This window comes from Dreissena polymorpha, chromosome 4 (assembly GCF_020536995.1).
Source record: "Dreissena polymorpha isolate Duluth1 chromosome 4, UMN_Dpol_1.0, whole genome shotgun sequence".
Lineage (NCBI taxonomy): Eukaryota > Metazoa > Mollusca > Bivalvia > Myida > Dreissenidae > Dreissena > Dreissena polymorpha.
This window is the reverse complement of record NC_068358.1, coordinates 23,756,387-23,781,069: the sequence shown is the minus strand read 5'-3', so window position 1 is coordinate 23,781,069 and position 24,683 is coordinate 23,756,387. Positions and strand designations below refer to the sequence as shown.

Here is a 24,683-nt window from a genome sequence, read left to right as displayed (position 1 = left end):
GGATACTGATAAGACTTCTCTGCAATAAATGGTAATCATGGAACATGATGTTATGTACATACTGAAATCAAATTTCTATGTTATTTATTTGTTGTGCCATTTTGTTCCGAAAGCCCTACAAAATATAATATTATTGGGGAAATTAAAGTATGCATGCAAGACATGGAAATTATATTCGCGTGGAAATAAACGAATGCATCAAAGCAATGGGAATTATATTCGCCAGGAAATTAAAGTATGCATCAAAGCAATTCAGCATTAATTAAAATTATCTAAAATGGACGTTTAATGGTAAGAATACGCCCATTTTGTAAACAATGCCAAATAACTTTGGAGGGTCAGTGACTCAGTATATAAAAAGCGCGTTTTCATACAGAAGGTAACAGTTTGCATCAAACCTGCATAATGAAGCTTCTTCTGACAGGATTGTTGGCGGTCATGCTGGTCTGGGGCCCACAGACAAGAGCCCAGAAAGGTAATATAAGATATGCAATTATTTTTGATATGTTAATCTTGTAAGCTTGTGATCTTAAAAAGAAAGCAACTTGCTTCTTATTTGACATTTTGAGATATTAGACATGAACAGTAATATTTGTGTTTAAGAACTATCACTGTAAGTTTTTATTAAAACGCGTAAGATATTTACATTATTTGTCTTATTTTTTGGTAGATGCAATATAAATTCCATGCATGTTATTCTTTCATTGAAATAGTTATTTTGGTTATTGAAGCGTTTCAGTTTCGAAACACAAAACATGAAATGAAATATTTATATGAAAGTATGATCATAACGATGGTTAAAGACCGACTGTGCCTTCACCGTTCCAGACGGTACCCAATTTAAATCACTTTTATTTTTATGTTGTGCGTTTTGACTTAAGTGTTTAGGCTCGTTTCCTTCAAAGGCTGTTACTATGGGTGATGTCCCTGAAGGTTCATTGTTATTACAGACATAATATTACATATGGTGATATTAAAATACATGTATATAAATTTATGTTCGTCCGAACATTTCATAACAACTATGTGCATGCTAAACAATTGCTTTTTTATGATGAATACAAACTATAACGTAGTTATGCTTCAATTTGCGAATTTAACTGTATATAAATTTCACAGCGTGTGACAAATCAATCACATATAATGTGTGTAAATTTATCAGAGACGCCTTTGTTAAAAGAAATGCAAATCTTAATAATACTGTTCAATAAACTTCAGTACCGCCTTGATATAACTTACGCGTTTTTACTATCGATTGTATTCATTTGTATTTGTATTCTTAAATTACAATTATTTGTTATTTAATGTTATGTTGTTACGCATAGATAGGTGTCTGTCTGTCTGTTATGCATAGATAGGTGTCTGTGTGTATTAAATCATAGATTTAAACTTTCTATTTGTGTTTACTTGATTATCTCTATTTAGGACGACACACCAATATATACCAGAAACATATTTAAGTCGTTAATTGTGACATGCCTAAAAATACTGTGTGCTTGTTATTAAAAGCGCAGTAGAAAAAAGACGTTTTTGTATAAGATATTTGCAAATTATCTCACCAGTTAAGTATTTTGTCAAAGTAATACTTTCTTTTACAAATTGAGTGACGGTTTTCTTATAGTTTGTGTTTTCTAAAATGAACGTCGATGCGCATGCATATCAAAATTAAAACGTAAGTTATCAAATAGTTTTTTTTTTAATTTTGTGTACGTACGTTTATTAGTATGTTTACACTCTTACTCATAAAAGTATGACTGAAACTTCATATGAAATTTGTTTATGTACGAACAAAATCACGCTGTTTCATCGTTTAATATCAAAGAGCGATTGTGCTAATTTTTAGAGATTTTAATATACCATTTAATGATTATGTAATGTAGATGTTTATTTAAACTTTCTTTCTATATTTCTGCTAGACGGTTTAACCAATGACGAACTACTGGAAGCTGAAGCGCGGGCAAATAAAACTGTAAGTACATATATATTATTTAAAAGTAACTTATAAACAGCATTTATTTATTTACATTGTAATGTTGATAATAACCATTAACTTATTGTCATACGTATCTCACTTCCTAAATGTTTACAATTAAAAAGCCTGCTTGATATAAGTTAAAATAAAATAGACACAGATAGCATTTCTCAATGAAACATAAAATCCTTAAATGTGAAGGATTCGTGTATGCCAGTTAAAAGGGTCACCGTTTTTAAATTTCTTTTGGGAAAGCACAATAAGCACGTGTGAAAACTTAAAAAAACGCATACTTATAAAGCATTGTAATAGAACAAACACACAGGATGTTAAATTCAAAAATCAATGATATGTTATAAAGTATGTAAATTGCAAAAGCCACATGCCTTCACTTAACAGTGTGTTGAGTTAAAGCGGCCAATGATCACTGTGTATCAATTTTAGAGTGTTGGCGCTGCAGACAAATGTGCTGAAGTCTGTGCTGAATTCAAAGGAGAAGATTTTGAGAAATGCAAAGATGAGTGTGAACTAGAACCCTCCACACAGCTGGCGGGCGATGGTGATGGCGTTGATGACAGGTAAATGATATTCATCTTTCGTATGAACGATGATGATAAAGATATGGATGACAAGAAGGGTTAGAATGAAGATTAAGGGGATGATAAAGATGAGAACGCCGATGATGATGATTATTTGTATTCCCATACAACAAGTCAAACATGTGTACTTATGGTTGCTTATGAAAATATTTGATTCATGGTATTGGATAAAGCATGTCATTGAAATATTGATCTCCATTTATGTAATACTTAATTTGTTATGATTTGTTATCTAAATTATATGTAGTTAAAAACGAATTATATTTGCAGAAGCATTAGAAAAAAGAGGGGCTTTAGGATTCGTATTCCTAGGATTCCGCTCCCTAGGATTCCGATCCCCAGGATTCCGCCTCCCATTATTGTGGTCGGAAAAAAGAAACGGTCAGTCGAATAGCCACAGGGGTGACGGCGTTCCTTTAAGGACGACGCCAATACAACGAACAAGAGAAAGCAAACTTGGAAAGATGTCACCATATACAGCAAAAAATATAATCACATAACAGCAATTATATATTGCTATTGAAAGACTTCTAGATATATTGCAAAATATAATAAATGCGATTTTCTTACAATAAAAAGTAAAATTAAATAACACTATGTTTTATATTTTATCATATAACACTCACACACAAGAGCAGAACCACAGCATCAAATGCCGGTTTTCTTCATTTCCACAACGCTAGAAAAACAGTGGCGTGATTCAATGTGGAGCATCAATGCGAAATTAATATGAACAACTTAAAACGAATGATAACATATTTTGGCAATTGTACTCAAAATATCTTTGGCTAAAATCCTATTGTTTTTCTTATTTAATTTTTGTGTGTGCAGTTATTTTGCCATTTACCTTTGAGTAAATTAATTAACTGATTAAACTGGACACGCTCTTATATTATAATTGGTCATTTAGAAATTATATTCCTTCTGTGTCATACACAATCCTTTCAACATTTGCAATCTTGAGAATGTAGCAATATGTTTAAAAAATATATTGCCTACCGACCTTCCGAGCTACCGACCTACCTACCCATGACCAAATAGGTAACTAGAAATGGCGCGGCAGAGGCCGACGCGTATTCCCACGCCGTAGCTTTTGACCCAGGGGTCAGAACAAGATTCCAAAAAGTGCACTGTCGCACATATGCTCATAGCTACCATGTGTTTAAGTTTCAAGGTTCTAGTGCTAATAGTGTAGGAGGAGATAGTGACCAGGACCGACGGACGGACTGACAGACGGCGGAGATAACCACATAATCCCCCGCTTCAATTCGGAGCATGGGGATAATAGCAAACAAATTCTAATTTAAGCGTGAACGTATGCCATATAAATATATTGCAATGATCTAGATAAACTATAATTCTGGGGGAGTGGCGATGTAAATTCATTATTCTTTCATACAACTTTGATTGTGTACACTCGAACATATTCTTCATTCGTAGTGCTTAATCATCTCCATATTCAAACGGGCAAACTGTCACTTCACATATCTGTATTTATACAACTAAGATAGGATCCTATTTACATGAAAACATAAACTCATTTGTGGAAAATGTATTCATGTAATGCTACTAGTAAATGTTTTGTTTCTTAAGCCTTTTCGCTTTGTAGAATACTTGATCTTAAACAAAATCCACGCATTAAACAAACTTTAAAAAGTAAGAAAAATTACATTGTTTAGAGAAAAGTATTTATGAATTAATTGAGTTTCGTTCGGATACTACTGTGGGTTTTCATTTCTTTACAAGCATAGCTTTCATTTGTTGCTCGCAAAACTGACATACTGTGGTTAAATGGACTTTTTCCAATCAACACATATTTGACTTTTACCAATTGAATTGTCCTCTGATAAGGACGCTGCTTACGAGTAAGATGGGACCCTCGTGATCTTTATAAACACAATATAAGAAAGGATCTTGAATAATTGCAATGTGTCCCTCGATCAGGAGACTCTCCGATTTGGTGAATGACGCGTTACTGTTATGCGCTTGCTTGGATGTTAGTCCTTGCGTTCTTTCAGAGCTTGTCAAAAATCTATCTTCGGCATGCTAATTTAAAAGAATGATTGCCATGTGGAGATGGTGTATTGTGAGGGACCCATGTCCATAGTTCAGAGTTCAATTTCTCCGACATATTTGAGCATAATACAGCATGTGTGGATACTTAGAAATAATCAAATCCGTCGGTTGTATTATCAGCATAGGTATCAGACAGCTTGAGCAAACGAAAACTTTATCACTTAATTCCTCCCATGTCTACACTAACAAAAAAACGTGTTGCGCACAATGTTCAAAGGAAAAATAAGTACCAACATAGTTTCTAAACATAAAGAAAGATACATGCCATTCTTTGCCACGAACTCGAAACTTTGCTTACATGCATCTCGTGAGTCAGATTCAACATGTTAAACCAAAGCTAGTATATCATTTAGTATTTTTGTAAAAAATGTCTTTCTCTAACATTTTTTTTAAATCAGACTGAAGTTTAAAGTGTTTAAATTTTAGTCTCGATAACCATGAAAGCAAGTCAGGTCGAAAACCACTGCTAACTTTCCATAGTTATATTTTTTTTAGTTTCATTCTCGAGACAGCAATCTGTATTAAGAGCAACGTAAATGCAAAGAAACAGACGTTTAAGTGAGAACTTAGATATTCGAGAGAGACGACTGATTCAGTTGAATGACAGTGAGATTCTTTTTTAGGAATAACCCATTGAACGTCCATATTAATATGAAATAAGACAAAGCCTCAAAGCGAGCTCGATTAATGTTTAATAGAAGAAACTAACAAAAAACTTAAATAAAGATGATATATAAATAAATTTTGTATAGGCACTTCCTAACAGAAGAACGTACGTGGAGTTCTTAAAGACTGGTAATAATATAGGCACTAGTATAACAAAATAAGGAAATGAACTTTTGATTATTATGTTAATCAGCAATTAAACAACTAACGGACCATATTAAAGGGTTTCATGTGACCTGATCAACAGAACTTTTAGCCCAAAACCCCACCCAAAAGAGATTGTCACACTATCAGTTGCCAGCCTTGCAACCACAGGTTTACCTACGAAGGTCAGATCGGGATTCGAACCCGAATCCACCCATGAGCCATCTGATGATAATGATCATATGATATTGGCCTGGGTTGTTCTACCAATTAAACTATCTGACCTTTTGAAAAATACATAATAAACTGCAATGCTGTATAATAGCATGATTACCTTGCTTAGGAAATTTTTACAAAGAATAACATTTAATTGATTTTTTGTTATAATTTAGAACAGTATATTGTCAATTCAAAAGCTCACACGAGGTAATGTTTGAAAAGCCCACAAAAGCTTCTGTTTGTAAAAATGGTGCTTATTTACCGACTGTGTATAGTTGAGATGGAATCACCTTATTTTGAACAAATCTGGTAAAATATATATGGCTCGAATACCAACTGCGGATAAGAGCAACAGAACAGTCCTTGTAACCAAATAACTCTAATATTTTTATAAGTAATTATCTAAACCATAAAGTGACCTATACTTTGATAATTATGTATACCTGAAGAGAAGATAGATCGAAGGTTAAAGTTGCGTAACACATGAAACTATCATTAAATTGTGCAGCAAACAAAGATTGGTATATACCAAGGACATATATGAATCTAGTATATATGTCCTTGGCATTACATCCTTAAAACTCTAAACAATCAACTAGAACATACAATGTAAAAATTTAGAACATCCAACTGTTGCTACCTTCTCAATTATAATTTGTAGGTGTACATCATCGTCATTGGCATTAGCAATGATTTCTCTTTGTTGCATCTGTACTAATATTTCACAAGGGCCAGGCAGCATATTTGTTTTATTTTCCTTTTTGAACATTTAAAGTCAAAGTAATTTCAAATTACCATAATTGAGGAATAAATGCAAGGTATGTCAGCGATAATTATGTCACCCACCAAAACATGTTATTTAATACCATTGATATAACACTTTGATAATTGTACACTTGTAAGTATATATTTTTTTAAGTACCAAAATACTAGGATTAAATTAATTTGTATATTCTTAACTACTGTTTAAAAGTCATTTTGGTTAGCGACTGTGACGTCACCCACCGTACTCAAGGTAGCGACTATCACGTCACCCACCGTACTCAAGGTATAGACTGTCAAGTCAGCCACCGTACTAAAGGTAGCGACTGTCATGTCACCCACCTCAAAGTTATTTATATCTTATTTGAATTTATGTTTTAAATATGGTTAACCACATTTGGTCACATCTTTTGATTGCTTGAATTAATCACATTTTATAGTATCTATAAACATTGCACTATTTGTAGTAATTATCAAATAATTAATTTAGAATGATCTTTACCAGAAAGGTTAGCTCAGATGTCAATAAGAGCACTATTTCCCTCACTATGAGATATTGTCAAAGGTAGCAATATTTGTTTGAATCATGCCATTTTGTGAGGCATAAAAATTAAGCTAAATTCTTGTATTTTTTCAATAGAAGAGAATAAATATCTAGAATATAACCGCTGGCATATAATTTTTGATGAGATAATAAAGTTTGGTCATGTTGAAATGATACTCAAATGTGATTTACCACCTTTAAATTTAAACGTAATGCATGACTTAGACAGTGAAAGAAAAATAAATACACTACATGAAATGATTATGAAATCGAGTATTTGACGGTTTGTTGTTTGAAAAAGTTTGGTACCTGAGTACATGCCGAACCAATCGTGTGTTTGTTCCTTAATGGCAATTGTCCAATAAATAATAGCACTTACTTGTTTTGTCATCATTTTAAATAAAAAATGCGAGTAGCGGTCGGTGATGACACTTGCTATGTACACACAAAACGAAGACGTCATTCGTTACTTGGATAAATTTGGTGATGACGTCATCGAACGGGGGAAGTCCCTGAATGAAAACAAATGTTTTAAACGAAGAATGCTGATGCTTTATTCGAAATATAGTAACAATAAATACGGGGAAGAATTTAAGAATATTTAAAAGCCGTAAATTTGATCATTTTTATCTTTTTTATCATTATGATCAATCAGGAGACGCTGGTTATTTACTTCGAACATTTCCAGTTCCGGTTTAGGATATTCCGGATATTCGGTTCGGTTGCGTGCGCAGATACCAAACTTTTCAAAACAATAACCTGTAGATCTACAGTCAAATACACGTGTTAACGTAATGCGAGCTTCTCGAGCCGCCTGCGGCGGCTCCGCGAGCTCGCTATAAAATGTCAATTATGGATGACATAACATTCAATGTGATATAAACGAAATAGTGAGCAGTCTGTTAGATTATTTGAATCGTCCCATTAAACACAAATTGAAATAAATCAAGTTAACATTCATATAAATGAGGAAAACACATAATTTTATGGAAAAACAATTCCAAATATTTACATAAACGTGATTTTAGCGGAAGTTTATTCAATTTGGTTTCGTTTTTTTGTGTTGTTTTTACAGCAATATAACTTCCCCTGAGTATCATTATTATAGTTGAAAACATAACTCGAATGGTAATTAATTCGGTTCTTCTTAGGAAGCTTTCAGAAGACTGTACACTCATCTTTACAAACAAAAATACCTTAATACGGGCAAAAAACCACGAAGCGGGCGTTGACCGTTCATACATATGGAAATTAAGACTTAAATTTACATAAGAATACCACACAGTTATGCGTCTCAAAAAAATTTGCCACGCGACATATATTTTCGCGATGCTATTTATGACTTGAACAAATAAACACTTTGACATATGCTAAATCACATGTAAATACATACCTCAGGAAAAATTATATCAATGACATCATAATTGTTTAGCGAATCGCACTAAATATTCTCGTATTATTTGTTTTTCTTCGCAACCATTCCAGAATTAAGTCATTACTCAATTATCTCCCCTGAATACTCATCTTCAGTGGGTATAAGCCGAAGACTGGTTTACTACATATAGTGACAGTCTTTACCAAACACAATTTACGTAAACATAACCCGTCATAAATATATTGCCGAATCTCAGATTTCTTTCGAATTTATTTGGTTTTATATTTTCGATATCTTATTGTTATAATTATCCTGACAAATCACAAACGCTTGTTAAAAAAATATTTGTTTTAAACATTATAGCTGGCATCTCTATTCTTCCAGAATTATCGCGATATTTCAATAACGACACCCTACTGTTTATTTGTCAGAATTCGTGACGCATTTTCTATTCGCTCTCAGAAAGAAGTTTTTTACGTGTGATCATGAGCAATACTCTGGTAAGTTGTCGTTGTCATCCATCAGAAACACATTTATTCACAAAATTTAAAGATATTCCGATTTAACTTTTAGCTTTAATTTTTAACGTATTTACACCTCGTCTGCTCGCGCTTTACCGATATCCCGAAATGTTACATATCACTATAATAAGTTCAGGACTAAAACCACAAAATCCATTACCGTTGGATTTTCGTACCACAATCTTACGTAAAAAATCATCCAGATTTGAAATCAACAAAAAACAAGACATTTATAACATGTCTGCATTATTGATAAAATTTTAGATATTTGTTGGTTTTCCGTTTTTAGAAGCTGTTCTGCCAAGGCAAGAGCTGGGCATCACACAGGCCATTCTATCCAGCAAAACTGACAGTTTTGATTTACATATATCAACAAAGGAGGGATTCCTGAACCATCAAAATGTCCAAGCTATACACACAGTTATTATCTGTGGTGATCTTTATTGGTTCTGTTGGTTTACTTGGATGGAACATGTGTGAACTTTTATAGAACTTTGAAAAGTCTATATCTGTCTATCTATAAACAAAATTCAGCTATGACACAATAAGATCAGATGTGCAAACAACGTCAAAGAGTTGTTAAATTAACAATTTGAAGGCAATTATGCTGAACAAATATGAAGGTTCCCATGCAAATTTAGTCTGTATATCGACAAGTGTTTGCCAATAAATGTCAAACTAGTAATACAAAACTTACCACACGTATGTAAAAGCACTAAGTACCTGTTGTGATCATTTTTAGTAAGATAGTGTAATTCTAAACAGTAGCAAATAGCTTGTTTAGTAAATGCATAATGCAATTAATATGATTTCCTTTCTATTGTGTAATTAATAAATTGGTTGTTACTTGTTTATCCATGATGAATGTTTTATGGCTGGTACAAAACCAACATTGTTAATTTTGTAAAAGGTAATAAAATAACATCACTTTGTAATTTCATATACGTAAATATTCTTGTACTGTAGATTGATGACAGTGTTTTAGTATTACTTATTTTGTAACTATTATTTTATGTGCAAATAAATGATGTGAAGTGTTTGTACTGTGTTATGTGTTATTTGAATGTTTAAATAAAAAAAATATGGATGATAAAACATGATGCATTCTTATATTTGCATTCAAATCGTAGCTATAGAGCTAAGTGTATGCAGTTTAGACTGTGATTTAAAAATTGCTACAAAATGGCTAGCTTTTTAGTGGCGACAAAATTTAAACTTTTCAACAACAGTTGGCGAAAGAAAATTAGAAACATGCAAGATACCTGTATTTATTAAAGATTTTAATTGCAAAACAAGTATGTTGTTATGCTGTTACACATAAATATACATTGATGATAAATAAGAAGACAATTAGCGGTGTTAATGTTTCCCAACAGTAGAAATCATTCTGCTGATGAAGTCAGTGGTATACAGACGAAAGCTCCAGGCATGGCTTTCAATACGTAGCGTGTGTAATTTGACAGTCTAAAACTTATTGGATTAAAAAAAATCCTGTCAAATTTGTCAATCAAAATTGATTTGACACATCATGATTTTATGTTAAATTAGTGTACTGTATGCTAAATGCAACTGCTTTAGCAAGCTGTTCAGTTGAATTGAGACATTTGATAAAACAAACTGTTTCCTGGGTAGGACCAGTACTTAGTGTCTATGTGACGTACCATGACGTCGAAAGTCTACAAGACCTACTAGGTAGAACGAGAAGTGTACTTCGACGTACAATTTTCACCGACCCTTGAGTGTTAGCCAATCAGAAGACACCTTACATCTGTTGCTTTTAGAGATATTTGCCATTGAACATTATTATTATTATTATTATTATTATTATTATTATTATTATTATTATTATTATTATTATAATTTATACAAATTATGCGACTATCGACCGCTTACTCATTGATATTGTGCGTGTTTTTTAAACATTATTATTATTATAATTTATACAAAATTATGCGACTATCGACCGCTAACTCATAGATATTGTGCGTATTTATTGACCTGACGTGGCGGAATTAAGCTCTGACTTATGCAAATTATGGTTATCACAAAATACGACCAACCGGGGAGGTTATTATACATTATTTATCCCGTTATCGTTTGGTAACTGTTTGGTTACCGTTGGGAATTTCCTACGCAGTAATGCGCTGGACGGTCGTGATACTCCGCCCGACATGATCAATAAATACTCACAATATGCTGAATAATTTTAATTTTAAAAAAGGTAACAATTGAATCTTATTCAAATTTGTATATAATCTATTTCAATGCATTAAATACTTGAAACTTCTATGTTTTTTTTTGCCCTTCTGATATTTTTATTAATTTTGTCCTCAATTAAAAAAGAGACTTTAAACATTTATTATGAAAAAATCTGAAGGAAAAAAGGCTCAAGAGACAAGTGTTTTGATTGGCTGTTCATAAAATTTGTACGTCGAAGTACAAACATGTATGTCGAAGTACAAATTGTACTTCGACGTACAAATATATACTTCGAAGTGTATTTTATATTTGTATGTCGACGTACAATTATTGTACTTCGACGTACATTTCTCTTTTTACCTTGTAGGTCTTCTTGACTTTCAACCCAAATGGTACGCCATAGTATGTCTTTAGGGTTATCTAAATAATGCTCCCACTTAAGGGATCAATACAGAGACCTCCCAGTGACAAAGCCAGTTAGCAGACACCCCATCCACTATACCACAGCCACCGAACCAGCTTTAAATTCCTGCGGCTAGAAAACAAAAAAATATAAGATGCTAGATCTTTAAGCTAGGAACATGAAACTCGTTTTAAGATTGATTTTTTTATGCATTGCTCAATTATTGCAACAATTATAATATTTTGAACACAATCATGTCCATATATTTATAAAAAAAATACATGGTTATCAAAAAAACTTAAAAAGCTTTTGCCCGTAAATTGGGTAGCACCTTAAATCATATTAATTTAGGTTAATCAATCATGGTACGATTTTCTGCGAAAGAAAGGTGCGTTAAAGGGGCCTTTTCACGTTTGGAAAAATTGACAAAATGGAAAAAAGTTGATTCAGATTCGCAAATTTTCGTTTTAGTTATGATATTTGTGAGGAAACAGTAATACTGAACATTTACCATGCTCTAAAACAGCCATTATATGCATCTTTTGACGATTTATAAACCCGAAAATTATAAAGCGTTGCAACGCGAAACGAATTAATAATTTGGAGAGTTCTGTTGTTGTCGTTAAATTTTGGGAAACTACGAGAATTGCTTATATAAAGTATAAAATACGCCTGGTAGTGTGTCCGGAAGGATGGTCGAGTGGTCGAAGCGGTTGACCTTTTTACTCCAGGACTTCAGGGGTCAGTGGTTCGAGTCCTGCAAAGGGTTACCTTTTTTCTTTTTTAATTTTATTCTTAATTTTTTACTGGAGCTTTTTATATCCAATGTTAACATTTATCAATATATAGCATGACAATGACAATCTTCAAAACATGCCAAAATCTGTGAAAAGCCCCCTTTAAAAAGTATGTGTGTGATTTCCCGACTAATATCACATCATAATATTACATCTCATACAATGTTTTGCTTTACTGCATTTATTTTTTTTCCATATGTATGTATCCAGTTTGTTATTAGTTAAAGATGTTAAGTCACCTTGAAAAAAATCCAAAGACACACACCCAAAATACAAACCCGACTATATGCTGACATAATGATAAAGATAAATGATGATCCATTTCTAAAGATTTCCGCACCCACAAGTCTGATATTGCGTACATCTAATAGGTTTGACAAATTTATGTAGAATCATCGCTAACTAGATAGATTTATATCTGTTGTAGATGGAACATATTTCTTTGTATAATAACAACTAAACAATCTATATGCTGATCGTTTTTTATATATTGATTTGCGATATTGTCGATATTGCCGAAATTTGCACATTTAAAAGATATACAACTTTGCATCTCCTTTGCATCGAAAGAAGATTGAAAATAAAAAATAACTTATTACAGAGATTCATATACATCTTTTGTTTTTTTAATATGTTCTGAGGTTGTTACTATGTCTTAATTTATATATATCTTTCATAGTGCTGATCAAATGTGCAAAAGAAGACAAACAACATATTAATATTTCGTTTGTCGACATAATGTTTGCAAACATACACGTTTTTATGTAAATAATTTTAATAATTTCATTGAGTATAACCATACAGTCATTGAGGCATCTATTAACGTGACCAATCATTAAGACACTTTTATATTACGTAAAGTTGCCAAATACTCATCATCATAATTACAATTTACCTTATAATTGTATTTATTATTTATTTATAATTTTTAATATAATCACATTTTACATGATGATTCCATTAGCTCACTTTTAGTTTTACAAGTTATTAGATAACACGACAATGCCACAGAGCTCCCATTTTAAATGGACTGCAAGTTTTATTTAATATACGCTCTGTGTATGTAATATGATGCTATTGAAATACTAAAATGCAAACTCTATTTAATTTATTTGCTGCGCCATTTGTTTTCTGAAAACCCTTATAAGATATCAAAATATCGGGGTAATTAAGGTAAGCATTAAAGCAATGCAACTTAAATTATAATGATATACAGTGGAAGTTTTGTTGTTATTACCACATGCATCACACTGTCTAAATTTTCACAAATATCAATTTTGCTTTATATTATTTAAAATAAATGGTTACATATAGCAGTTCGGCATTAAACATTCAATCTTAAATAAATTAAAGAATTATTGTATGCCAGTTAAAAGGGTCAATACTTTCTTCTTTATGTGTGAAAACACCATTAGCACGTGTCCAAAACATAAAACATGTCTAATAGTAAATAATAAAACAATAAAATGATGTAACATTCAAAATTCAAGCAAACATTGTTACGTATGTAAATGACCAAAACACATGTCTTTACCGAACAGTGTGTAGAGTAAAAGCAGCCAAGCACTGAATTTATACGCACATTACTTCATACACTCAACGAGTGCTCTTGGTGGAATTAATTATCTTACTTTGAATGTCACATGCCGTCTATGAACGAACTGCCCTTTTGCATTTTAGTCATTTTAGAAAGCTACAATTAGATTGGTGAATATGGAAGAAATTATCACTATGTTAATTATTGATTTATTCAATTAATAAAATTAAACAAATTACCCACATGCTGCAGTCGAAATGTGCTGCTATTATACATGCATACCATTTGCATCTATGTAGTAGTTGCATACATACAAAATTCTGTTCAGACGTTTAGTGTTTATAATGGATATTGCATTATATATTAAATATTTTAATTATGATTACGCAAAAAGCATTCTAAATATTTTTTATTCGAATTGAGTACTGAAACAAAAATAATCAACTCAACATTTTTTACGCAATATGTCAGAAATAGAAAATGGGTTTGGTCTAAATTGAGGCCCAAAATATTGATGTCCCAACCGCAGATGATATTGTTCTTGATGGAGAGTAAGTTGGTTACCATTTCATAGTTCCTTATTCCATATTCGAATAAGGAATAAGGAACAGTTCCTCAATCCTTATTCAAGCTTAACATATTTGATACAGGGGTTTTAAGAAAATAATGCATACAATTTTGACGTTAATCAAAATTAAATAAATCGATTACATTTACTTTATGCATTACGTTGCATATTTATTTTCTTTTTCGCGCTTGCAAAAGAATTCTTGTTTAAACCGATCCGACATTTTCTACTTATAATGCTTACTTCACATAAACAAAATTAAATAAAACTAAGTACAGATGTACTTCAATTAATGTTTTTGGTACCCAACGTATATTTAAAGTGTTTTTTTTTATTGATTTATTGGTTTTTGTGTTTCATAGTCATTATTTTTTAAGTAAAATACCAGTTCCTTATTCGATTTGAATAATGAATAAGTAACCATTCCTTATTCCTAATTTAAACAGAATAAGGAACTGTGCTATCATTAAATAAAACATGATAGAAATATATTGCAATTAATATTTTAAATTTAGGACCAACATGTACCATGATTTTCATTTAGTATTCTTTGGTAAATTTAAATTTATGTTTTATTAAGCCAATGCAATTTCATTTTTATCGTCTTCATTATACTTTTTTTCAGTGTTAATCGTCACAAATAATATACAAAGGAATGTTACAGAGTGAATTTGTCGTAGGGTAAACAATTAATCGCAAAATATTTATGTATTTTAATTTGAGGGTTTCACTTTAAAGTTAAATACATGTCACTGATCAAAGGTAAGCAACCCAAACAGTTAACATCATGCATGATTTACTTACATTAAAGTTATCTAACTCTGGTTCGTGAACCAAGTGCACGAAAATTTCATGAGTCACTATTGGTTATGTTTTGGATGAACTATATTGTCTCAGTTAAACAATTACTTTCATTTTATAACTCTTAAATAACATATTATTGTGACATGTATGTACTGTTTTGTATTGTTCGCAGTCTTAATTAATAATGCGTTTATTGTATTTAATGTTTCATAGACGTACCTACCGTACATGTATGTGTATTTTTCTTTCTCTTTTTAAAGATATACATTCTTGTTCGTTTGTTTATTGATTTAATATTTGTTTCAGAGAAATTCCTTTCCATAGCATCGGAGAATGGTCAAACGATAATAAAATTTATACACATTTCATCTGCGTGCATAAAATTAAATCATCGAAGAACACGAACCCCGAAACATTCATATAACATAATCACGCTTCAATAACACACACAACATTTTAAAAAACACATTCGAAAGTGATATTCCGAAATACAGGCTTCTGAATATTGAACTAACTTATTACCAATTCCTTATTCCCTTATTCAAAGGCTATATTTTCGGATTCTTAAAGTTTGATCATTCCAGCATAGCCCAGCTTTTTACTCGTTATTATTCGCTATGTTTATGTTCGATTTGTTATTTATATATCTGATACATTTCTTGCAGTCTTATCTGACCCTGACCTTTGGCCAAGACTATACGATAGCTGCATTCCGTTCTCATACGTAAAAAGTAACCAAGTCATATGATTAAAGATTCGAAGCGATTTCAACACGTCACAACAAAAGCAAGACAGCGCCGGAAGCTGTGGTCCAGTTGTCTCTTGTAGTCTCGACAGTTTCATTGACATGCCTCAATCTTATATTTTATTTTATTGTTGGAAAACTTGCGCGCATACTTGCTGTGATAGTGCGTTTTTCTTCATATAATTGTTTAAGTGCGACGACGCGTTTTCTCACTCATGCAGACCAACGGTACACCAGGCGACCTACAACGTCGCACACGATTATTTATCGTGGGATCTACAAAACGGCGATGGTCTCGATGGTGAACAATCCTTCTCCGTTTTTCGCGTAACAGTTGCGCTCTGTATTCGAACTTAATGCCAATATTTCGGACAGCGTTGTCGTCAGTGTTACGTCACCTACTTACGTCAGCAAAAAGGCGAGGCTGCAACGGCAGCAGCAGCTCAGACGCTTCTAGTAGACTGGAAAGACCATCGAAATGTATTTTGTTTTTCAATAAGAAAACCGATTCTTATACAATCTGTAATTGAGTGTTACATTTAAATAGAGTTGTATCTTTGAAAACGCGTTTTCTCGATCTTCGATGCAACCGTCAAATCCGGAGACCTTCAACATTGACACGATTTAAAGTCCAGAGAACCGACAAAAAACCACTGGCACTGGCCTCGGTGGTAACCGGTCCTATCTTTTCTTAGTTAGTGCAATCGGTTACCTTTTCCTTAGTCAGCCGCAATCAAAAACTGGTTGTCGTTACACAAAAACTACGAAGAAAAGTACTACGATACATTTTTTGTGTATAAGAAAATGGCAGTTCCCTTTTCGATTTGAATAAGGTACAAGTAACCAGTTCCTTATTCATTATTGAAATTGTGTAAAGGACAATTTTATAATTAAATACAACTTAGAAGAGATGAACTGAAATTTAATGTTTTTACACCCAATCTACATAAAAAATGCATTTTTTTTTTAATATTTTGGTTTCTTGACTCATTTCAATTATTTTTATTTGGTAAGAAACTGCCAGTTCCTTATTCCTTATTAAAACCGAAAAAGGAACTGTGAAGAAACAGATTGCAATAAATATATTCAATTTCGAACCTACATATACCATGATTTTTTTGACATTTAGTATTATGTAGTTAAATTTAATGCAAATTTGAGTTAGACAACGCCACACACACAACATCTAACAAATATAATATCCAAAACTGATCGTTCTAAATTCAGGCTTCCGAATAAGAAACTTACTCATTACCAATTTCTTATTAAGAGGCCATAATTTCGGATTCTTAAATTCGGATCATTCTAGCACATGACAGCTTTACATTCGTTATTATTGGATATGTTTAATATAAGATTTGTTATTTATATCTCTGACACAGTTCGTGAAGTTTTATCTGACGCTCTCCTTTAGCCAATGCTATACGATAGCTGAAAACCAGACATGTTGTAGATATCTCATTCCGTTCTCATACGAAACAATTTACAAAGGGATACGAATAATGATGCGAAGCGATTCCGAAACGTCAATATAAAAAGCAAAACTGCACTGGAAGCAGCGGTCCAGGTGCCTCTAGAAGACTAGAAAGTTTCATCGCGATGTCTCAATATTTTATTTTATTTTGTAATTGAAACACCTGCGCGAACACTTGCTGTACTAGTGTGTTTTCTTTATAGATTTGTTTTAGTGCGAATACGCGTTTTCTCGCTTATGCAGTCCAACAGTACATCCGGCGACATTCAACCTCGACACACGATTATTGAGAGCGGGATCTACACAACGGCACTGGTCGCGATGATAAACAATCCTTCACCGTTCTTATAGTAGCGCTCTGTATTCGTACCGACGGCCAATATTTCGGACAGTGTTGTCATCAGTGCGACGTCACTGATCAATATGATATTCATTGTCAGAATCTGTGACAAAACAGTTTCAAAAAGCTGACAGTAATTTTAGAGATATTTTTCAATGTTTCATACTGCAACCGGTTGATGTGTGCTTTGATACGCGTACACATGTTTAATGTTGTCAAATGTTAGTCTTCTTAGACTCTTACCAACAGATCCCATTTTCTGTGACGCGAGGGATCTATGTAAAATACCTCTATTATGTTTGGAATGTAATGCCCTTTTAGTACGTAGAGTGCGAATTATATATTTAATAACTTAGAAACAAACAATCGATTGTTTGTAAAATGACTTTTTATGTCCCCGATAGGGTGGCATATAGCAGTTGAACTGTCCGTCCGTCTGTCAGTCAGTCTGTCCGTCCGTCCGAAAACTTTAACACTGGTCACAACTTTTGCAGTATTGAAGATAGCAACTTGATATTTGGCATGCATGCGTATCACATGGAGCTGCACATTTTGGGTGGTTAAAGGTCAAGGTCATCCTGAAAGGTCAAAGGCCAAACAAACAAATTCAAGTTAAGTAACAAGCTTTAAAGGGAGATAATTTCTATTTATCATTTTGCAGGTACAGATCATTTGTACAAGGGAAGTAATACCCTTGGTATTATAAAGGGATATAATAAAAAACAAAAATATTTAAATCAAAGTGGCGCAGTAGGGGACATTGTGTTTCTGACAAACACATCTCTTTTTTTTAAACCTGTCTCCCATTAGGTTTTTATTTCTCTTTTCCCTTTAATTTCGACATAAACATGATCAAGACAGAACCTATGAAATATTTATAGCCTAGTATATTTATGAGTTTATTTAAAATGAAACAACAATAGCCTTACATTCGCTGACATATTTCGAATCCGATATCATTATTAAATATAGATTGATCTTCGTCCCAGTTATCATGAAAACAAAGTCAGTCCAAAAACGTTCACTTGGCCAAGTTACATTTTCTTTGAATAATTTATGTATTGAGCTAGCTTTTTGTATTTGAAGCAACGTATACTCAAAGAAGAAACCTTCGTGAGAAGTTCGATATTTGACAGAAGCGAATCAATCGTTTTTTCAAGGACATTGACATATTTTCTAAAGGACAACCCGTAAAATTTCCTGTTTTAAAAGGTCAATTATGGTCGACAAAACATTTAAAGCGATATAAACGACATAGTTAACTATCTTTATCAGTCTGCTTATTTAAATTTCCCTGCTTTAAATCAAATTGAAATAAATCAAGAAAACATTTATATAATTGAACAACGTGAAATCTTAACAAATGTCATCAAAACAATTTAAACATCAATAAATCAGTTCTAAATGAGCGTTCGTACTCACTTGTTATTTAACAACCTTAAATTCAGGAAAAATAACTTGAAACAACACTGTTGTTGTTTTTACAGCACTATAACTTCCCCTGAGCATCATTTACTATATTAAGTACATAATATTAACCATAATTCATTCGTTTTAAGGAAGCTTTCAGAATGCTTTTCACTCAACTAAACAAAAAAACTGGTTTGATAATTAATGTTTATCAACCAAGGTAAAGTCTACTGAACAAGACAGTGTCATTTTAAGACTAATTTCATTTGCCATCTCATACAAAGCCTGTCTTAACTACATTTATTATTATTGGTTTTCATAAGAGTATTTCCACTTTTAACAATAAATTAACAATCCACAAAAGCATAGCAAATATAAAAATATTATCTTGTAAAGAGACTATGAAAGAGCAAGATGACATTCTCGTGATCATTAAGATTATTGAACAAAATTTAAGAAATTATCTTGAATTTTCGACTTTGTCTATTATTTAGTGAATGACGCCTTACTTATATGTGCGTGCACGTGTGTAAGTCCGTTCGTTGTACGGTGCTTTTCCAGACTGTATCTTCGTCAATAACCATTCTAATATAAAAAATGATTACCATGTGTAGTTGGTGTATCGCATAGGTCCAACGTCCATTGGTCAAAGGTCAATGTCATATATTTGGGAATATTCGCCAATCTTCAAAGTTATCATTTGTATCATAATTTTATTATCAACATCTGCCAACTTATGCTGACGGGAACTGTATCACTTAATTCTTCCTAGGTTAACATTGATAAGATAACATCTTGCGGAATATATTCAAAGGAAAATAATATACTGTCATTGTTTCAAATTAATAACAAGATAAACAACAATCTTTACCGCGATCGCGGAATGCTCTTGACAGTCGGCTGTAATCTGAATAATAAATAAAACAATAGAGAACACTTCAAGCATGCTTCCCACATTTCACAGTTTTCACATAGTCTGATCAGATGAAACCTGAAAAGCCTAGTATATCCAAAAGGGTTTTGTAAAATACAATAACAAACGCCTAAATTTCGCTGACAGGCATATTCAGTATAGTCCCAGTATCAATGAAATTAATGTCAGGTCGAAAAACATAGTCACTTTGAATACAAACATTTTCTTTGAATAGCTGTGTTAAGAGCAACATAGATGCAAACAAACACCCTTTGTGAGAAATAATATATTATTTACAGAAGACTGCTTCATTATATTTAAGGACATTTTCAATAGACCATATAACTGTCAGAGAACTTCCCATAGAACCGTCATATTTTGAAATGTCAATTATAGATGAAAAACATGGAAAGCTATATCAACGAAATAGTGAACACTCTTTTACAAACTGATAATTTAAACGTTCGCGATTAAAATCAAATTGAAATAAATCAAGTAAATATTGATATAATAAAAGAACGTAAAATCAAAAATAAGTTTCATCAAAACACTACAAATATCAATAAATCAGTTCTGAAAGAGGTTTTTTAAGCACTTTTTAAATTCAGAGTGGAATGTTACAATCACGGTTTTTTTCGGAAAGAATGAACACAAATAATGTCCGATATTTACAGAAACTTGTATGTAATGGAAGTTTATTCGATGTTGTTTCCGTTTTGTTATTGTTGTTTTACAGCAATATAAAACCTTAGTATCATCATTATAGTAAAAAAACATAACAGGAATCTAATTTCATTCGGTTCTTCTAAGGAAGTTTTTTTAAGACTTTGCACTCAACGTTACGAACAAAATGCTTTGATAATTTAAGCTAATAAATAATGGTATAGTTAACTGCGAAAGAAATATGCTTTAAAAGTTGTGCGTGTAATGTTCCTACTAATATCATATCATTATATGACAACTCATACAACGAAAAATATTTAGATACATCGCTAACTAGATAGTGTAAAACCTTATTATAGATTGACCGTATTTGTTGCATACTTATAACTTAAAAACCTGATCTCTTGATCGTGGAACAAAATATTTGCGATACTTCTGATACTGCCAGAACGTGCACTCTAAAAAGGCTCATGTATACAACATGGCATCGAACAAATTTTTTTCTATTAATCTTTAGGTGGTTTAATATGTTATTATTTGGTTTATTCGTATATTTATTTATATATGGCTTGATATGCTAAGCAAATTAGCGAACGTAATAAGATACAAACACAATATTTTAAATTCATCTGTTGACCATATTTTCAAACATGCATGATCAGATGTTAATAAATGTTATAATTTCCATTCAGTACAGCCATACAATCATTTTAACATCAATTAAAGTGGCCCCTAATAAAGACAACAACTATTTTTATAAATGGGCAAATACGTTTTTCCATAAATACCTTTAACGTTACGTATATTCAATAAGATACTTATAATACTTTTCTGCAAAAAAATGGCAATCAAGGAACATGATGTTATGTAAATTCTTAAATCAATTTTTTTTATATTTATTTGTTGCGCCCTTTGTTTTGAAAACCCCACTTAAATGTAATATTATTGGGGAAATTAAAGTATGCATCAAAGACATGGAAATTATATTCGCGTGGAAATAAACGAATACTTCAAAGCAATGGAAATAATATTCGCGAGGAAATTTAAGTATGCATACAAACAATTCAGCATAAATTATAATTATTTTCAATGGACGTTTAATTGTAAGAATACGCCCCATTTTCTAAACACTGTCATACAACTTTGGAGGGTCAGTGTATAAAAAGCGCGTTTTGATACAGAAGGTAACAATTTGCATCAAACCTGCATAATGAAGCTTCTTCTGATAGGATTGTTGGCGGTCATGCTGGTCTGGGGCCCACAGACAAGAGCCTACAAAGGTAATATAAGATTTGATATGTTAATCTTTTACACTTGTGATCGTAAAACGAAAGCAACTTGCTTCTTATTGGACATTATGAGATATTAGACATGAACAGCGATATTTTTGTTATAGAACTATCACGTTTAGTTTTTATTAAAACGTTTAAGATATTTACATAATGTGTCTTATTTTTGGGTAGATTAAATGTAAATTCCATGGATGTTGTTTTTTCATTCAACTAGTTATATTGGTTATTTAAGCGTTTCAGTTTCAAAACACAAAACATGAAATAAAATGTTGATATTAAAGAATGATCATAACGTTGGATAGAGACCGATGTGCCTTCACCGTTCCAGACAGTTCCAACTTTGAATAACTTTATATTCTTAGGTCGTGCGTATTGTCTTAAGTGTTTAGGCGTTTTCCTTTTAAAGGCTGTTACTAAGGGTGATGCCCCTGAAGGTTCATTATTATTACATACATAATATTGGATATGGTGATACTAAAATAAATTTGTAAACATTAAAAATTCGTCCGAACATTTCATAACAACTATGTACATTCTACACCAATGCTTGTATATGATCAATACATAGAATAACGTAGTTATGATTCAGTTTGTGAATTTAACTGTAGAGCTATATGAAGTTTTCTTGTGACAAAACAATTATTTATAATGTGTGTAAATTAATCAAGGAAGCTTTTGATAAAAAAAATGCAAATCTTAATAATGCTGTTCAATAAACTTCAGTACCGCCTCGATAGAACTTACGCGTGCTTATCATCGATTATATACATTCGTATTTGTATTCTTAAATTACAATTATTTGTTATTTAATGTTATGTTGTTATGCATAGATAGGTATCTGGCTGTCTGTGTGTCTTAAATCACAGATTTAAACTTTCTTTGTGTGTTTACTTGATTATCTCTATTTAGGACGACATACCAATAGATACCAAAAACATATTTAAGTCGTTAATTGTGACATGCCTAAAAACATAATGTGGGTTTGTTATTAAAAGCGCAGTAGAAAAAATAGACGTTTTTGTGTAAGATATTTAAAAATTACCATTTACCAGTTAAGTATTTTGTCAAAGTTATACTTTACTTTTTTTTTAACAAATTGAGTGGCAGCTTTCTTATATTTTAAGTGTTTCTAAAATTAACGTTGATGCGCATGCTTATCAAAATTGAAACGTTACTTGTCGATTAGATTATTTTTGTATTTACTTTTGGTCGCAGTAAGTTTATATGTATGATACGGTGTTTTTTTTAATTTACTTTTTTGTACGTTGGTTTATTAGTATGTTATTAGATTGTTTATATTTACTCATAAAAGTGTGACTGAAACTTCATCTGGAATTTTTTATGTACGAACAAAATCATGCTTATTCATCGTTTGCTATCAAAGAGCGATTGGGCTAATTTTCAGAGATTTTAATATACCATTTTATGATTATGTTTGTAAATGTTTATATTAACGAATTGTCGATGGAATTTATTTCTTCTAGACGGTTTAACCAATGACGAAATACTGGAAGCTGAAGCGCGGGCAAATAAAACAGTAAGTTCATATATATTTTTTAAAAGTAATTAATAAACAGCACTTATTAATTTACATTAGAGTGTTGATAATTACCCATTACTTATTGGCATACGCATCACACTTTCTAAATGTTGTCAATGAACAATCGTGCTTGAGATTAATTAAAAGAAACTACACACAAAAAGAATATATTTATATAACAAAAGTTATAACGATTGTAGATTGCACAAACCACATGTATTCACGTAACAGTGTGTTGATCTCTGTGTTTCACTTTTAGAGTGTTGGCGCTGCAGAAAAATGTGCCGACGGCTGTGCTGAATTCAAAGGAGAAGATTTTGAGAAATGCAAAGAAGAGTGTGAACTAGAACCCTCCACACAGCTGGCGGGCGATGGTGATGGCGCCGATGACAGGTAAATTATATGCATCTTTCGTATGGACGATGATGATGAAGAGATTGATGACAAGAAGGGTTAGAATTACTGTGAAGATTAAGGGGATGATTAGGATGAGAACGTCTATGAGGATGATTATTTGTATTCCCATACATCAAGTTTAACATGTGTACTTATGGTTGCTTATGAAAATATTTGATTTATGGTTTTGGATAACACATTTCATTGAAATGGTGATCTCCATTTATGTAGTACTTAATTTGTTATGATTTGCTATCCCAATGATATGTTGTTAAACCGAATTATATTTGCAGAAGCATAAGAAAAAAGAGGGGCTTTAGGTTTCGTATTCCTAGGATTCCGATCCCCAGGATTCCAATCCCAATCCCCAGGATTCCAATCCCAATCCCAAGGATTCCAATCCCAATGCTCAGGATTCCGATTCCTCGCATCGTTGTGGTCGGAAAAAAGAAACGGTCAGTCGAATAGCCACAGGAGTAACGGCGTTCTTTAAAGGACGACGCCAATACAGCGAACAACAGAACGCCAACTTGGAAAGATGTCACCGTAGACAGCAAAAAATATCATCACAAAACAGCACTTATATATTGCTATTGAAAGACTTCCAGATATATTGCAAAATATAATAAATGCGATTTTCTTACAATAAAAAGTATTACACTATGTTTATTATTTTATCGTATTGCACTCACAAGAAAGAGCAGTTCCACAGCATCAAATGCCG

The 24,683-nt window shown here is 32.2% G+C and overlaps 1 protein-coding gene across 3 annotated transcripts; it reads left to right on the top strand.

The window, feature by feature from the left end:
- The first annotated feature begins 337 nt into the window (after positions 1-337).
- On the top strand, positions 338-24,622 carry LOC127879190 (uncharacterized). Of its 3 annotated transcripts, none has more exons than XM_052425889.1 (4): positions 338-475; positions 1,917-1,969; positions 2,417-2,550; positions 2,842-3,163. In XM_052425889.1, exons 1-4 carry the CDS (start codon positions 406-408, stop codon positions 2,963-2,965), a joined length of 381 nt encoding a protein of 126 aa, XP_052281849.1. In that variant the 5' UTR covers positions 338-405; the 3' UTR covers positions 2,966-3,163. The 3 variants fall into 3 exon arrangements, with proteins under 3 accessions (XP_052281849.1, XP_052281848.1, XP_052281847.1); XM_052425888.1 differs by lacking the exons at positions 1,917-1,969; positions 2,417-2,550; positions 2,842-3,163 and adding exons at positions 23,508-23,560; positions 23,823-23,956; positions 24,253-24,622 and having other exon boundaries at positions 353-475; XM_052425887.1 differs by lacking the exons at positions 338-475; positions 1,917-1,969; positions 2,417-2,550; positions 2,842-3,163 and adding exons at positions 21,864-22,011; positions 23,508-23,560; positions 23,823-23,956; positions 24,253-24,622.
- The last annotated feature ends 61 nt before the right edge of the window (positions 24,623-24,683 follow it).

Coding starts and splice junctions, on each gene's coding strand:
- LOC127879190 (XM_052425888.1), top strand. CDS start 406: ATGAAGCTTCTTCTGACAGGATTGTTGGCGGTCATGCTGGTCTGGGGC. Junction 476..23,507: donor ACAGACAAGAGCCCAGAAAG/GTAATATAAGAT, acceptor TATTTCTTCTAG/ACGGTTTAACCAATGACGAA. Junction 23,561..23,822: donor AAGCGCGGGCAAATAAAACA/GTAAGTTCATAT, acceptor TTTCACTTTTAG/AGTGTTGGCGCTGCAGAAAA.